The 17,742-nt window shown below is 41.7% G+C and overlaps 1 protein-coding gene across 4 annotated transcripts in view; it reads left to right on the top strand.

Annotated features, from left to right (window-relative positions):
- The window catches only part of Ppm1h (protein phosphatase, Mg2+/Mn2+ dependent 1H), a 293,414-nt gene that overhangs the window by 220,193 nt on the left and 55,479 nt on the right, over positions 1-17,742 (top strand). For all 4 annotated transcript variants that reach the window (XM_003476117.4, XM_063254198.1, XM_063254197.1 and 1 more), the window contains exon 6: positions 10,048-10,166. In XM_003476117.4, coding sequence (XP_003476165.1) covers positions 10,048-10,166 — 119 coding nt within the window. The remainder of the gene's footprint in view (positions 1-10,047; positions 10,167-17,742) is intronic.

The following is a 17,742-nucleotide window of genomic DNA, read 5'->3' as shown; positions in this document are numbered from 1 at the left end:
TGCAGTGTCCTTGGAGCTGCACGTGGCTCTCTGTGCTGAGCCTACTTCTGTTTGTCTGTCTCCCAGGTGCTGGGCTTGAAAAAGCTTCAAGTGAACAGTGTTGTGCCTCTTGACTCACTGGGGTTCTCAAGTGCAAGAGTTATCTGCATTAAAGTGTTCCTTAAACCCGCGCCTGCTTGTAAGACAGGAGATGTAATGGGGATGTTCAAGTGTGCTGCCAGTAAAAGTGGCAGCATTCCCACCCCAACGTCGGCTTCACATTGAGAGCAGATGATCAAATACAGTGATCCCAGCTCTAGTGTCAAAAGGCAGCTCTCTGCTTTGCTCCCTAAGTGAACATCTGAATCATGGAAAACTCCATTCCAGTCTCATTTCCTTCCCATTTTACTCGCTTTCATAAAACTGAATGAGACTCTAATTTTCTAAATAAACAATAGCATGCTAGAAGCTATTGTAGCATTTTTTATACTTACTGTAGGTTTCTGTGACCACCTAGAGACATTAATGTGAACCTTCCATGAAATCCACATACACCAGGCAGAAATTTATCAAAATATTCAATTCTGTGATAACTTATATGTACCAGCTTAGTTCTTAGTCATTTCACATTTTTTAACCCAAAACCAAAATATTCTATTTCTGCACTCTAAATCAGGCAGCCAGCCTTGGCTCTGAAAGAGCCTTCTCGTTTGACCGTTAGCGTGACTGTTAGCGATCACCAGTGGCTTGGCTGACATTATTAATTTCATTTTATTCTTGACCTTAGACTTTCCATCATGATAAATCATCTTGAATTGTATAGCTTCCAATCCTCCTCTCATCTAATCTATGAAATTTTTCCCCACTAAGGGTAAGAAAAAGGAGAGGTGACTCAATTTTAAGAAGGAAAAGAAGTGTATGAGACACTAAAATTCTTTCTTTTAACAGTTTTTTTCAAATTGTTGAACATTTTAAAAATTAAACTAAATGTTTTAGTTAGAGTGCTTTATAAAATATTGTCTGTCATAGAATCTGCCCTCTTATCACGTAAGTATTGTCACTTTCCACATTCTGCTGATGAGAGTAGAAATGGAAAGGACTTCTCAGAGAGTTGAGGTCACTTTAAAAGCATAACGTGCTGTGATCTAGCAGCTCCACCCCTCAGAACATTTGTACCTCACTGAACTGGGTGCAGATGTTTATCAAGAGACTAGAATATGCAATAGCAACAGTGCTTGTAGTGGCCCACACTGCTCACTGTCCAAGAGCTCCTGCAGAGTAGAACGAGTAAGTCAGTAGTGGCACAGTTACAGCATGGAATGCTGAACAGCACCAAGAATGAACAAATTGTGACTGTATAAACATGGATGAATCTCACAGATTTGATTCCCGGCAAAGGAACATTCTGTAGGATTCCAAATGAAGTAGCAGAAATAGGCAGACCCAACCTACAAGTCAGAATGGTGCTTCCCTTCGGGAGAGTGGCATTGAGGGGTTTTGCCAGGGGTGAGGGCGTTCCAGGGTGTGGTGGTGTTCTGTGTACTCTAAATGCTGGTTCCACAGGTATTCAGTTTATGGAAATTCATCAACCTGACCAGGCATGGTGGCACATGCCTGTGATCAAAGCTGCTCAGGAGGATAAGACAGGAGATCGGAAACTTGAAGCAATCGCATGCAACTCAGTGAGATCCTGTCTCAAGAAATAGAACAGGCCAGATTTTATAGTTGAGTAGTATAGCTCTGCTGAGTTCAATCCCCAGTACCATCAATAATAATAATAATCCTTAGCTTATATACATACAGTATAACCACTCAATCATATATTCATACTTCACTAAAATGTTTTGAAAAGGTAGTTTTGCTTTATAAAACTGTATATATCCTTTGTTTAACTGTATATTACCTTTGTAGGAGGAACCCTTTGTGGTGATGTGCAGAAAGCCATATTCCTGCCAGCTCTTTGCCCCACATCATTGCAAGTCTTAGGCACCTGCACACACTGAGCTGCTCACTTCTTCCTTGCCTGTGCTCTGGTTGCAGTTGTCCCAGAGCCCTTGCCTGCCCAGTCCTTTGCAGATTGTCTCTGACACCCACCAAAAGTACTCCACTCTGTCCCTGTCCTGGGATGGATCACCTTTTGGTGTGTTTGCCTTCCTTCCCATCCCCCCACCCTCTCCCTTCCCCTAACCTTTCCCCTCCCCCTCCCGTTCCTGTTCCCCTTCCCCTTCCACCTAGTTACTTGAGCTAGGAACGGAGGGACATTTTTTCTTATTGTTTGACTCCCTGGACCCTGATACTTAACACATGCTGGAACTCGCGTATCAGCTACATGAATTCCTTTGGCTGGATCCACTCAAACCTGAGACATTTTACTTATAGCAGACACACTTACTGGCCAGCTAACCAAAGTAACAGGAGGAAAGTTTATTAAAAGGAGGAAGAAGCATTTTATCTTCCCTAGTGAGCAATTTTGAGTGACCTCAAGACCTACTGTCTGTCTACAGGAGCCTGGTGTTCAGCCCTCAGCTGGAGCTCACCCTTCTTGGTCTAGGGAGGCCTGCTTTCCCTGTCTGGGGTCTAAGTAGCTGCTCAGCTTCCTCTTCTCCCTAACTTGCCAAGGTGCCCGGAGAAGCACTCAGGTCCTCAATAGACTAGAACAAGGCAGACCACACTTTCAGTTACTCACCTATCCCAGACCTCCAGCCTCTTCTCTGCTCTGGTTAGAGCTTACTGGAAGCTTCCAAAATGTGTCTCCTCTTCTGACTTGTCACCTCCTGTTACATCTCAATACGGGGTACTCAGAGACACTCACCAGTAGAGATGGAGAGGCTGTGTTTCACAGCATGCTACCAATATCATGCCCCTTTCTTTGAAAGTAGTTTCTGCCCAAGACTAGAAAGGAGAATAGCTATAAGAGGTTCAACTCCCTTCCCAACTCTGTTGTTCTGCCTTCATACATCAGACTATTCTAGAATCCTTTCCAGAAAAATGTCCTCCTTGTCCTTGTTGGATATAATTGTAAGTGTGTTCTCATTAACTATGTAGGACACTAAGTGACATGACGATGTCCTACCCTTCTAACACTAGCAAGTCTGTGCCTTCGAGAGTCCTGATGAGTCTTCATAACCAGTTTTTAGTTTTATTAGAGCACTGGTTATCACATGTCCCTCCAGGCAGTGTCTGTAACACTCACATGAACTTCAGATATACCTCCAACCCTCTCTCAGGAGCAGCTGTTTATGCTTCCTTGAGGGAAAGCTTCAAAAATTTAGAATTAGAAAGATACTCCCCTAAAATCCATTTTTATGCATAGCAGGTCAGCTGTCATGTACATTAGATGTCATGTACTGCTAATTTCTAGGTTTCTACCTCACATGCTATCTGAGTGCAGAAGAGATACACTGTTATGATTTATATATTCTGAGGCTTGTGAAACATCATGAGATTTTAAATGGTGTAATTGCCATCACATACACATGGTTTTATGGAAAGGTTTCTGTCAAATTATAACAGATTAACAAAATCCAGAATACATGTGTCCAAGATTGTTTTTCTGTGCCATGACCTTTAGTTTTAATTCTTTGGAAAGATTGAAAGCTATTTTATTGTTATATGCTTAAATAATCACTAACATGTAATCATCTAAAACAGGTGGGAATGCTTAAATAACAATAATAGAGATTTTACTATGTAGGTTACTGTGCTGGGCACTGCAATATAGTTAAGGTTTTAAAAATAAGAAACATATTAAGTGTGTATGATATTCATATATATTCAATGGCTTATTTTTATTAATTTGTATCACTAAGGAAATGTTTTTAACATGCATATATGCAAATAATATCAAAGAGAAAAACTTAAAATACACTTTGCATTTCTAGTAAATAAGCAATGTTTAGGAGAATGTCCAGAATTTTTATGCTGCAGGTAGACATGGCTTCCTAATGTGTGCCTAATCCCACTGGATTTGGTTCATGTTTTTAATAAGCCACCATCCCTCAGGAAACACGCCTTGGGAGTGGGCAGTAGTCATATATGCGTATTTATGAGATGTCCAAGTATGGGCAATGAAGCAAAACCTCACTCATGTAAAACCAGGAAATAAAACAGGAAACCATTAGGTTTTATTGCTTTAAGCAACCCAACCAATTCCCTCATGTTTTACAGACCTTAAACTTGGAGTTTGTTGCTTATAGCAAATTAAAAGTGAAATCATGTTGGGAACTCAAGACTCTAGAATGTTAATTTAAGCCATCCTGTGACAGGACAGGCAATGTACAGAGAAATTCTAAATGATCCTGACTCTTGAATGCTGAGCAGATTCTAACAGGTTTTGAAATTCTGTTAATATTTGGCTGCACTGCTTCTGCCAGCCAAATTTCTCCAGAATGGCCTGTGGGGACCTCATGGGCTTCCCACCCCTTCATGGGGTCAGGCCCCTGCCGTGTGACTCTCCCAGTGGCTTTATTGGAACAAGGAGCAATGAAACTCATGTCAGATCTTTAGAACCTAGATTAACTACTAGCGTCTCAAAAAACTAACACTGTTTAGGATTTTTAAAACAAGAGCGTTCTGGCCTAATAGCTCAGTGGAAACGCACTTGCCTAGCATCTATGAGACCCTGCAACCCCTCCCCCCAAAAAAACCTACATCCAATGGTAGAAATATTCATGAATATGGGTAAATTAAGAGAAAATCGTCAAGTAACATTTTTACAATATATAATTTTATATTATATAATGGTAGTATTAATATGACTTTGAAATGTACATATGTAAACATGGACATATAAAACAACATATGTAAACTTTTGTGATGACTGCACAAAAAGATACACTAAAATACAGAAGCATCTTCTTCCAAAAGCCAACAGGTGATTTTTACAAATTGTGTGCCTCTGTGAATTTTAGCATCTCATTTTTCACTAAGCAGCCATATGTTTGCTCTGTTTATCTTCTCAAGATGCATTACTTTAATACCAGTAACTCCAGAGGGTAACAGCAGTGAGTCATGGAAGTGCTGGGAAGGAGCTGCCATTAGGAGGTGGATGGTGACTTTCATAAGGAGAGTGTAAAAACTATACCCCAGGGACCCATGGTCACTCACAGTTCTACGCTAGGCACAATCGACCGGAAAAGAGTCTTGCCACATGCACTGTGGCAAATAGTGAAAAGAGAGAGAGAGACAGAGACAGAGAGATGGAGGGAGGGAGAGAGGGTGGGAGAGAGAGAAAGAGACAGACAGACAGACAGTGCACTGTAAGGTAGAAAAATTTAAGGGCATGGTATCAGTATCAGTATTTCCTCAAAACTAAGACACTTTTTTTCCTCCAAGTTGAACTATTTTACAATTAATGGTTACCAACCAAGTGGCAGGCACAACATGGGCATGTACAAACACCAGGTGAGTTGATATCTATAGGAGGGGAACACATAGGGATTTTTTCCCCTTACCCATTATAAAAGTTTTAGCAGGGTTCATATAAGAGTCAGATTAACAGAAGAAAAACATACAAATTTATGTGGCGCAAAGTTTACATGACAACAGAGTCTTTATAAGAAAATGATGATCTATCCAGAGAAACATGTAAACGTGTATTTTTTGCCTAGCATTGATGAAGAATAAACATTTGTGAAGTAATATGATTGGACAATGATGTTATGATGTAAGAAATAAACTTGGAGAATGTAGCAAAATGTGTATGTGTGTAGGTTCTCTTGTGTTATGGAGTCTTCAGAATTCAGGATACTGTTACCTTGTGTGTATTTGGAAGGTGCCTCTGGAATGAGGGTCTTAAGATCTCCTGGGATGAGAAGGGGAAGGAGAAAGCACAAGAGACTTTCCTTTTTCTGCTGTTTTCTCCAATGATAACATGCCATATTTTAGCATAAAACGTCTGTACCCCAATATATCAATTTGTGGGATGAACGCAGCTTGGAAAAAAATTGGGGGCGCAACTAGAATGTTTATTAAGCATCTTTGAAATCAAACTAGTTGTGGAGGGAAATGGTAAGTTGCAAAGCAGACTCGTTTAACCACATTCCCGAAGTGAGAATCAGAAGTAAGCTGGCCACAGATAATTGCCAGCCTGGCTTAACGACTTCCACACCTCTGGCTTGTGGGCGCATAGTTCTGTCATGGATTATTTAAGAAATGCTGTATCACCAAAGCTCTTAGAAGCATGGGACACTGGAAAATCATGAACATCATGACTCAGAGCTGAAAAGGGATGAGGGCTGTTGAGTGCTAAATGTGAAAACGTTTTGGAAAACCTTAGCCAATTTGCAGATTATCCTTGACTTAAGGTCCAACCTACAACTTTTTTACCTCATGATAATGCAAAGTAAAAGGCACATTCATTAAAAACCATACTTAAAATTTTGAATTACAATCTTCTCAGCTAGTGATATGCATTACGAAAGTCTCTCACAATGCTAGGCAGCAAAAGAAAGCCATAGCTCTTAGTCAGGAAATCACAAGGATAAGTGAAGGGCACTCCACAGTGTACTGTGTTGCTAAGCTTTTGGGTTATGAATAATAATAGCAATTTCACCTTATGATGGGGTTTATCAAACATATAACCCTATCGTAAGTCATAGAGCATCTATACTTACATCTCCTTTACTGAGGACACACAAAAGTGATAGCTAATTGAAATTTACCTTGTCTAAAAGCATTCTTCCAAAAAGAATAGATAAAATTTTACAGTGGCTATGAAAGTATTATATACAATTTAATTGATAGCTTTTCTTTCATTGCTTAGGGGTAATGAGATAATGGTGTATCTAATAAATGGTGTCTTAGTTTTAATGAAATACAGCACCTAGTTGTCATCCTAGGAGAAAGCTAGTAGTGTCTTGAGATTGTGAAAGGCTTTGTAGGTCAAGAAAGAAGTGACCCAAAGTTTAACCTGTACATCCTTAGAGGGAGAGACAAGGCAGCCCCTGTGGATATCAGAACAGCTCAGAAGTTGCTAGTTAACCTGCAGGTACAGAATTTGCCTCAACAGATCTTTTTATTTAAGAAGATTCAGATACAACTGCCTAGGCAAATGTATACCAACAAAGAAGGGTATAGGAGTTACCTAGTTAAAGCAACACTTTAAAGCCCACTTGTCCTTTTTGGAGGCAAAGTGCGTGGAACTCTGCACTTTTACCCTTGTAGGAAAGAGAAAAATGCATACTTATGCTAGTTCATAGCCAGTAACCTTAATAAAACAAATTAAGAGAAAAACATAAAACGTTACTTGTGACACTGGATCTTTCAAAAATGAAGAGCCAAAGAAACAAGAGAAATTATATGGACAATCATATATAGGTATAGACCAAAAGGGTTTATGTGTGTTTTGAGATTTACTTTCCTTGTTTGTAGGTTGAGTCTAAGGCTTTGTAGCATCGTTGGGTGAGTAAGGGAAGACACATATTAAGTGCCTCATATAAAGCACATGGTGACCCCTAAGTCAGCATTAGTCCAGTTGTGGGGTGGAACCAAATCTCCATGCTGATAGAGTCTCAATGTTGTGAAAGAGAATAAAGAATACATGACAGGTTGTGTGGTGTGTTGACTATTGCACTTAACTTCTGCTCCTTAGTTTTCCTTGATGGACCAAAATAAAAGAGGACTAAAATACTATCTACCCTTTGGGGCTGGGGATTTAGCTCAGCGGCATAAGCGCCTGTGTTGCAAGCAGGCAGTCGTGAGTTCGATCCCTGGTACCGATAAAAATGAGAAAGACCAAAAAAAAATACTATCTATCCTTCAGCATGGCTGGCTTCATGGATGTATAACTTACACAGTTATAAGGGTCTTATGCTTAGTTTAATGCACTGCTGTCCCTATTTTGAAATTCTTAATTTTCAATAGAGGCTCCACACTTTGGTTTTACACTGAGCCCTACAAATTAACTATTTCTGTCCATAAATTTGTTGAAGGGTGAAATGAGCACTCAAAAGGCTTTAAGAATAGTACGCAGGGTGAATAGGATTCTAATAGGATTCAGTAATCATTAAATGTATATTGTAGTTACTTTATGAGCAAAGATAACCATAATCAGTGCACTAGAGGCATTTAATTATAAAAATAGTATCTGAGATATATACTTAATCTTACTTTACAGATAAAGAAACTGAGACCCAAGAAATTAAAATACCTACAAAAGTCACGCAGTTTATAAATGCAGAACTTAAGCATAGACTGAAGTCTGTCTCACACAAAGTCTGTCTCTCACCACTGACCTATACCTTTTATTTTCATTTTTTAAATTTGTTTTTTATTAGTATATGCTTACATTATATAATGATGACATTTCCCGTGGTGAGTTGATACATGTACATAATACATCTTACTTTTTTGATACAACCATATTGCTCCAAATTCACCACATCTTGTCTGATCTCAAAAGTTAATCAGTGTTGGGCCTGGTTGGTATGTGGATGGGCGAGTTCTGCTATAATGTATTGCTTCCTTTTCCTTCCCTCCACAGAGAACTTCTGTAAAGACCAGTATTTAAGCTTCTTTCATATTCCGCAGCAGCCCAAATGTAACACCTTCCCAGGGTCTAGAGCCTCTCTATCAAAGCTTGTCTCATCCCATCCTGCCCTGTCTCCACGCCTGCCCATAATGACTGCCTTTGAGTTACATCTCTGGCCAAATATAATCACCTGGTAACAATTCAGCTCATTTCTGTTGGGTCCTGATAAACTTAGCGTCAGGTAACTAATGTCTAACTAGTACCTCCAGACTACAGTGGGCACCAGTGGGAGACCTGCTAGCATCAGGACGTGGGAAAAGGGCTGTGAAAGATGTCTCTTACAGACTGAGCATCCCTAATACAAAAATCCAGAATCTTCTGGCACACCTCCAAATTCTATTTGAGCTGTAACATAATGCTGGAACTGAAAAATTTCATGCCTGACCTCATGTGACAAGTTATAGTTAAAGCACAGGTACAATAAAACATTGTATCCAATTACCTTCAGGCTCTGTATACATGATGTTTATAAAGTATAAATGAATTTCATATTTAAACTTAGGTCCCATCTCCAAGATATCTCATTATGTATATGGAAATACTAAAAGAAAATTCTAAACACTTTTGATCCCAAGCATTTTGGATAAGGGATCCTCAAGCCGTGGCAGGAAACTGAGGATGTGGCCATCTGTCCTATAGCAGGGAGCCTTTGCCTTCCTACAGTGCCAGACTGTGATGGACTGCCCACTCCTTTTCCCTGCCAAAAAGGAGAGATGGCCCATTCCACCACACTGTGATATGCCAGCGTCAGGTTTGAGGTGGGACATTTGGGGGCAAGTAAGCGGACTGCGTGTGGCTTATGAGGGAGGCAATGAAAACACGAGCTTTCCATCTCTTGGATAGCTAGATTCGAATTGTGAGTGTAACAATGAGACTGTTTGTTGTTTCAAAGCAGTCGCTTAAGTGGCTGCTCGCTGAAGACTTTTGTAGTGTGAACCGAGATCTGGGGGGAGGGAAAAAGCCATCTGCTCTGGAATAGGCTTCCAATGACAGGAGCAAATGATGGCAGCGCGAACTGGAGGGTGTCCAGCAGAACGTTCCTGTCTGCTGCATCCAGCCCCACCCTGCGGCCTCAGACCCCTGTGTGTACTGCACACTCACATGCAGCTTCCCAAGGCACAGCCAAGCTGACTGCAGTGTGAGCAGAGGAGAGCAAAGGCAGGGCAAGCCCGCTCATCTTCTGTCTCACTGACATGTCATTCGGGAAAGAAACCGTACTGGATTTGGGTTAAAAAATGAACTTCAGAGAAGCTCAGCCTCACTTTTCTTTATGCCTTTAGCTATCAGTGTCTTTGACTGCAAATAGGTCTTCGTATCAAATTAAAAAGTAGCATTCCTTTATAAATTAAGTGCATGATTTTTGCTTGTCTATTGATGTTTAAATTCTGAAACCTCTACTTTTCCTCAAAAATGAGATGATTTTCTTGTTTGTGAACCGTGGCCTGTCTCGATTTACAAAACATCTTTGAGTCTTATTTTTTTTCTTCTAAATATGTATGTGGCTTTTTTTTTCTTCTTCTTCTTCTTTTTGCTATTAGGCATTCATGCAGCCTCACTTGCTAGGAAATGAATTCACACATTTGGAGTTTCCAAGGAGAGTACAGAGAAAGGAACTTGGAAAGAAGATGCTGTACAGGGACTTCAATATGACAGGCTGGTAAGAACGTGCCTTCTTCCATAGTGTGCGTGGGAAGCCACTTAATGCTGTTGGGATGAAAAAGAGCAGCCAGAGTCCTTGTAGTAAAGGACAAGGACCTGTGCCCACTTCTGCTCTTCCTGCTCCAGACCAGGCAGTGGTCTGTCTCTCTGCTTCTCTGAGGCCCACATCCAGAACACCAGACCTCATAAAGCTGACTTAATTCATCACTGTACATCGAGTGGTCATTCAGGACCTTTTAAAACTCACTGAACTTTATGTTGTTCAGTCAGGGTTATCAAAGTGGTGGAGGGTTTCAAAGGAATTTGCCAAGGATATATTGAACCAAACTGGCTTGGGTTTAAATCCTGAGTTTGACTTTTTATAAATGAAGAAAGTTGGATTAAACTACATGACCTCTGGGGCCCATTTTTCTGTGGATAAAATGGGAAAAATAAAGATTACCCTTTGAAGATTCATTATAAAGACTAAAGGTAATGAGTTGATTGTTACACCAACATCATTTAGAATCCGTAAGAGATTAGTTCCAAGATCCCCCACATATACCAAAATTAGAAATGCTCAGTCAAATCCCTTATATAAAATAACACAGTATTTGCATATATCCTACACATATCCTCCTTCCTGTATACTTTAAATTATCTCTAAATTACTTAAAATACCCAATACACTATAATTATTAATGTAAATAGTTATACTGTATCACTAAAGAATAATACCAGGGGAAAAGACTAGGGCATACTTACTACAGATACTTTTGCAACATATATTTTCCATCCATAACAGATTGCATCCACAGATAATAAAACTGTGGATATGGAAGGCAAACTTTGTTATTACATGCAGACTGAAATAAGAACTCTGAATATGGTATGGATAATTCTGAAAATCACGTCTCTAAACACCAAGACCATTTCTGTAGTAAACCACTGGCTAACACTGACTAAAAACTCTTGTATTTCTTCTATCTGAGTAACAGATATAGTGACAAGTACTCACATTATAGGGATAGCATGAGGATTAAAATGACAGAGCAGGGCCTTGCACGTGGAAGTGTGGGTGAAGAGTAAACTCTTACGCCCTGGGATCCTAATGAGTCTGCCTCTTGCCAATCTGGAGGACAGTAGAAGAATGAGACAGCTTACTCTTTCCTCTCCTTGTCTCCAACAAAGGCAAAGAAGTAGCTTTCATTATCTCTTCTTCAGTGACCAAAATAGGTGAAACAGATGTCATGGCCCAGATTCCTATGGTGATGACTTCTACGCGAGAACTGCTTCTATGGTACATATTGTCATAAAGGAAAAGCAGCGCTACCCAGAGAAAATACGATGCAAATCTGAGTAACTTCTGGTTGTGTTCTGCAAACTCATAAATGCTCACCTGGCCCCACTCTTTTACCTCCAGCATGTGGCTGGCAAACTGTGACGAGAGAGCCAGATTCTTCCCACCATCTGTTACCATAAATAATTATTTTTAAAATACAGCTATATCTGCTTATTTACATGTGGTCTGTGGCTGCCTTCACACAACAGTGGGCCCAGCAGTTGGGTAGTCCCAATAGTCTATATGGCCACAGAGTCTAATATTTTCTCCTGCTCTTAAACATGAATGAATTTATCAGAAAAGGTTCCCTACATTTGCAACTGAGTTTTTAGGCTCTGGAGTAATTTTTCTAACCCTGGCTGAGTTTTCTTTTAAATCCACTTGCATTCAGATAGCAAAATATTAAAGAAGGAAGGTAAGAGTCAGTATAATTCAAAAACACAGTCAGGGCTTGGTCTGAGTGTGATAGCCCTTGGGAAGGTGGAAAGAAGTTTAAGAACCTGTCAGTTGTTTGGGGGCTTTTGTTTGATGGAGTCCATGCTGTGTCGCTCAGGCTGGTCTTAAACTCACGTGCTCAAGTAAGTAATCTTCACACCTCAGCCTCCTAAATACTTGGGACTAAAAGAGTGGGCCTTGACACCCAGCTCAAATCCATTAGTTGTAAATACATATATTTTTTCTTTTTCTTTTTCTTTTTTTTAAGAGCTGACCTGAAAAGACAGTATAGAAAACGGCTAAATGTAACAGGAGCGATCATGGGAAACACACTGAGCTTGGACTGAGGGAACATTAGCAGGGCACCAGGGAAGCCAAAGTTCTGATTTACTGTGGGAGGTGTAGGTTGCTCTTTTATATTGCTGAAAAGAAGAATTAAATGGAAGCCATGCCTTTGGAAAGCTATCTTAAATTTGAAGGATACTCACCCCAGAAAGCAGATTCAGGTATCCAGGGAAAAGCTACCAGAAATATATATATGAGAGGTCTCAAAGGCTAAATAGAAGGAGGGAACCAGAAAACAGTTTTTAAAAATGGCTTAGGCCAAGGAATAAACACAAGAAATAAGTCATCAATGGCTCCGATTACCTATTTAAATAGGCCTCCTCATTTGTTCTGTAAGTTCCTTGAAGGAGCAGTGATGGCTGGTCCTGTGCCTGGCACATAGTAGACAGCAGGAATTGTTTATGAGCAGAAAGCAAAGGGGTGTAATTGACGGGGTGGAGGTGGAGGTGGGGGTTGGTCCCTGCCGTGGATAGTCCACAAGGAGAGCAGCGATGATGAGCTTGTATCGAGGATGTGTTGAGCTAAAGGCAAGACTATTTGTTCTTTCTGTGCCAGGAAGGTAAATGAGGTATAAGCAGTTAGCATCCACTGATAATTCTCAGCATATGATGTTGTCATAAGAAGAACATCCCTGTTGAAAGTTCTGCAAGTTCTTAGTGTCGACTCAGAGGGGAAGGGAAGGACGACTTATTATTACTAGGTTTGGAAACCACTTCTAAGGAGATGGTCGGCATCATCCCTTTAATGGGCAAGATGCTTTCAAAGGCTGTAAACGTGCCACTCAAACTGTGCAAGGAGATTATGGTTTTATGTTGCTTTTTTCAGTCTCTTGAAGCTCTAGTCTTTTTTTAAAAGGGCTTATACATCTTTCTCTTTAATAAATGACTAAAAATTGCCCTTATTTTATATTTTTAATATAGATAAGTTCAAGAACTGAATCACATCCAACTTTTATGCACATATTTTCTCTTCCTCCCCACCCTACCTCCATGTTTCTCTTTGTCTCACTGTGTCTATCTGTCTCTGTTGGTCTCTGTGTCTGTCTCTGTCTATCTATCTCTGTCGCTGTCTCTCTCTCTCTCTCTCTCTCTCTCTCTCTTTCTCTCTCAGCATGGTCCTGTGCAGATAAGCAGTCCATGAACAGGCTGGTTTTAATTGTGTGGAACTTCACAGAAGGTACTAAATAATTGAGTAGCTAAGATTGAGAATGGCTTCAGTCAGACATGATTTGATTTGTTTGCAGTGCAATTCCCAACATGGCTGTTGGCTCACAGGGTTGGCTACTAACTGAGATTTATGTGTGTCTTTGTGCATTTTGTACCTGACTTTAGTTTGACTTGAAAACGAAACTTATGGAGAAGGAAAGCCCTTTATATCTTTGTTAGAAGAGCTTGGTAAGCTTAAAAACAGTTTAGACCAGGGCCTGTGTAAACTCTCACCCAGATTTAGTGAGTTTCTCTTTTAAATACTGTTACCCTCCGACAGAAGGCCTCAAACTGAGCAAGAATTTTTTAGAACTTAAAAAGATGGGGTCAGCTACCTTTTTTAGTTGTCTATAGAAGAGAAGGACTGGAAAATTAATTTTATGGAGAAGGGGAAGTGAGGATCTGTAGTTTTTTTCCCATAAAAGCCTTGAATTACTACCTGGTTCTTGGAGTCAGTTGCAGGTGGATTGGTGAGCATTTGGAACATGTCTTGCTCAAGGATGTGAGTGAGTCCTCACCTAATCCCTCCTTTATATTTCTTGCCTTCAAAGTTGCCTTGGGCTGTCAACTCACTTCTTGGAACCCTAACAAAGGGCCCACCTACTTCTAAGTTATTTAATCCTTGAAATAAATCCTAGTAGTGGAGGGTTTTTTTTTTACCCCACCCCCATTAATCATGTTCGTAATGGCTCTGACTGACAGTTATTGGGAAAGCTAAGGAGCAGGCACTGTAATGAAAGCTTTTCCCAACGCCTCATATTTAACTCTTAAAACAGCCCTATGAAGTAGGTTCGTTTTATAGATGAAGACATTGAAGCTCAGAGGCTAAACCGTTGAGGGTTTTATAACTAATAAGAAGAGAACCAGGCAGCAAGACTCAGAGTGTGCCCTCTTGGCTCCTGCTCTGACCTGCAAGCTACAGAGTGCTTCTTCCTTCTTTTCATTTTGCAGCTGAGCAAATAGAGCCAGAGATGGATGCAGTGGTTTGCACGAGTACACACTACTGCACAAGTTTCAAAATAAGGACTAGAACCCAGGTTTCTGATTCTTATTTCAGGGCTTTTTCTGCTGCTGAGTGCCAGTTAGTTACATTCTCCTCAGGGTAAGATCAGACATCATTCCTCCATTCTGAGCTCTGATATAAATTTAAGCAAAGTTGCTCTATGCACTAGGATTGGTATCTCCTTGATACTCCTTTAGGGAACAAAAGAGTGGAATGAAGCCTGCTGGGGGCAGTGAGCCTTTCTAGCTCTCAGTGTGACCCAGCAGACCATTAAACTGTGAGGCTTCACCCTCATCATCAGGAGCCTGGGCACAATTTGGGCCTCCGGATGGTGGGAGAAGATCCCCCTAAGAAGCGAGCTTCCTCTGCTTAGGAAAATTGACTGCACTCATTAGGGGAGCATCACGCCAGCATTGCGTGGTGTGTTTGCAGCAGGGAGGAAGTGTGGGAGAGGATGTCAGCTCTGGGAAGCCTTGTCTCGTAATTAAAGATGAGTCTGTTGCCTCCTGACAGAATTCTTTCTCTCTTGCCCTAATGCTTTCTTGAGACTGTGGAGCAGCTTGGCAGGGCCAGATTGTTTAGAGGACAAAAGGTTATTGTCACCAGGCCCATCATAATGAAATTGGTCTCTTCCCCAGCCTCCTCCACCTCCCCTACCCCCTCCTTGGATAGTTTGCTCAGTGGCTTGATTTACAAAGCCTTTGTCTGTGCCCATTGCTGAGTTGGTCCCTGATGTGGCCTTCCTTGCTCTCCATCACCCACTCAGCTCTCACCTTCTGTGTCTGGTGTCATCCGTCCTGGTGCCAGAATCCCCAGGCTGGTGCCCCTCCTCCCCAGACCTTTGTGTAGAGCTGCTATTGCAAGATTCACACTGTAGCTGGGATTGTGTCATCTTGAGAGCTCTGTGTCCCGACCCACCGCCCTCTGAGCTGTCTCAGGCCATAATTTGCTGGCAAGCATCTATGTTACCGACTTGAAACAACAGTTTCTCACAGCTGGCTTGTGGCACTAAGTCCCTGCTCCTGTGACTGCTGGTAATTTTGCTTTCTCATGTAGGATCAGTGTTTTTCGTGCCCTGTGTTCAGCCACATAGGGTGATGAGCCAGGCAGGGGCCCAGGATGACACTGGTGTGGAAGGGGGCTGTGATTTCACCCCCTGGCTTCAGGCCAGAATCTCCGGCAGCTGTTCCTGTGCTGATGGGATTTGTAGAGAGAGCAAGGGCCAAAGAAGAAAAATCTATCATGTGAATGTGAGATTGCATCCAGATGGTTCTGGTTAGGAGCAATGTGCACCAGAATTCTTCCATTAAGCAAAGCCTCTCTAACCTTTGTGATGGGCTAGTTTCAAGAGCCAGGCTGGACTGGTGACTTAGCTCACATGGTTTACTTAGGAAAGAGCACTGCTTTGGCAATCGGCCTTTTTGGTACTTTACTCTGCCCAAGTCTCTTATTTGTAAAATGCTTCCTTTGACTATTACTGCCAGCCTCTGTGTCTGGTCAAGAGTGGGCTTTGTTCTGCTGTTTTAGAGCTTCTGGAAAAGAGAAATTCCACTAGAAAGATTCCAGAGATGGTAAACTTTTACTTCTGTCTCTTGAAGCCCTTAACTTTTTATGATTCTAACTTAATGATGTGTCAAGATCATTTTTGCCTCCTTTATTTCCCTTAAAACTATGAGCATATCAGGAGATTTTCCACTGAGAAGTGCAGTCAGCCACCATTATCTGCTCTCAGCTCTTCTCTACTCCGGTGAAGGCAAAGGAAACCTTTTCCATTTTTGATGCTCTCAAGTACAGCAGCTGCTAGCCACTTGTGGCCATTTAAATTTCAATTTAAATAAAAAGAAAATTTCATTTCCCAAGCCACACTAGCCATGGCCCTGTTGCTCACTACCACAGGGTGGCTGCCTACTGAATTGGATGGTGCTGACATGAACATTTGCATGATCACAGAAGGTTGCATCAGACAGAGCTGCGGTGCAGTTAATAGAGGGAGGGTCCAGTGGAGGCATGGAGCACGGCGCAGGGAGTTGTGTGTACTGAATATCTCAGCGGCACATAGTTTTGAAAACGACAAGCACGGGCAGGAAAGCAAAGAGTGTGGGCCATGCTCCATGGCCTCTGGCCACACCGCTGCCACGCTGTCGGCTGGGGGATGGGCTTCACCCCACCTTCAGATCTTTGGGCCATCGGCCACTGTGTCCAGGAGTGGTAGGACTCTCTCAGTGTCTCTCATTGGACAGCAGAGAAGCCGCAGCCTGCTGCTGCCCTGATAAAGGCCAGTGCTCCCCAGCCTGGCCTGCAGCCCCGCACCACTCCGCCCTCTGCCTCCTGGACTAGTACCAGCTGTTGCCACTTCTGTCCCTCTTGCTTTTCCTTGTACTCCTTGGGGATATGTCAGACCCTGAGAAGGTGATTAAAAAGCAGCTCCACTTCAAGCCTTCCCATTCTGTCTGGGTAACCTTTAGTCCCCATCTGCAGCCTGAAGCCTAGCTCAGCTCAGCCAGGGCCTGCACAGCCTCAGAGCTCTGGGCTTCTTATCAACAAGCCAGACATTCTCTGGAGAGAAAAACTCCCTGGCAGTAGCCCCAAGCGTGGTTTGGAGCCGCTGGGTCAAGTTTTATAAATACCCATAGAGCTATCTTACTCTTCATTGCTCTCTCCAGTGCCCTCTGACAGCACATTCCGGCAGGGTGACAGGTAAGTGGATGAGCAAACTGAGAAACACCACAGAATGCTCTATGAAGCCAACTCCAGAGCTGCACCTGCATTTAATATAAATTGATTTATTGAATCAAGCACAGAAGCCCCATTACAGAAACCCCAGGCTTTATCCTCCCAAGACCTTCTAATAAAGCAGCCCCAACTGACACTCCTCATTAGCTTTTCCCCTGGTCCCCAGGCAGTTTTTAAAGGGACAGTATCTCTCTTTGGGGCCAGAATTTATATGTTGGTCATACTTGTGAGTCTAATTAGCTTGGGATTAATAGTCTTAGTTGGAAAACCTACATTTTCTAACAGCTTGACTCTTGAGTTTTAAAGAGTAATTGAAAAATCCAAACTGTACTTCTTTTTTGCTTTTAATCATGCTTAACCTAATCTTTGGAAATTTACCTGCTGATATCTCTGACTGGCATTTTGGGGGCACAGAAGGATTTCTCAGTCCTGCCCTAGTGCAAATCCTGACAGTACTGTTGTGCCACGGGCCACAATGGGAGGCTTTTTAGACTCACCAGAGAAATATCACATTTTAATTTCATAATTACTT

Source organism: Cavia porcellus, unplaced genomic scaffold, assembly GCF_034190915.1.
Source record: "Cavia porcellus strain 051 isolate PalLab524CR breed Dunkin Hartley unplaced genomic scaffold, mCavPor4.1 scaffold_8, whole genome shotgun sequence".
In the NCBI taxonomy this organism is placed as follows: Eukaryota; Metazoa; Chordata; class Mammalia; order Rodentia; family Caviidae; genus Cavia; species Cavia porcellus.
Note: the sequence above shows the minus strand (reverse complement) of the source record. Positions and strands in the feature narration are given on the sequence as shown.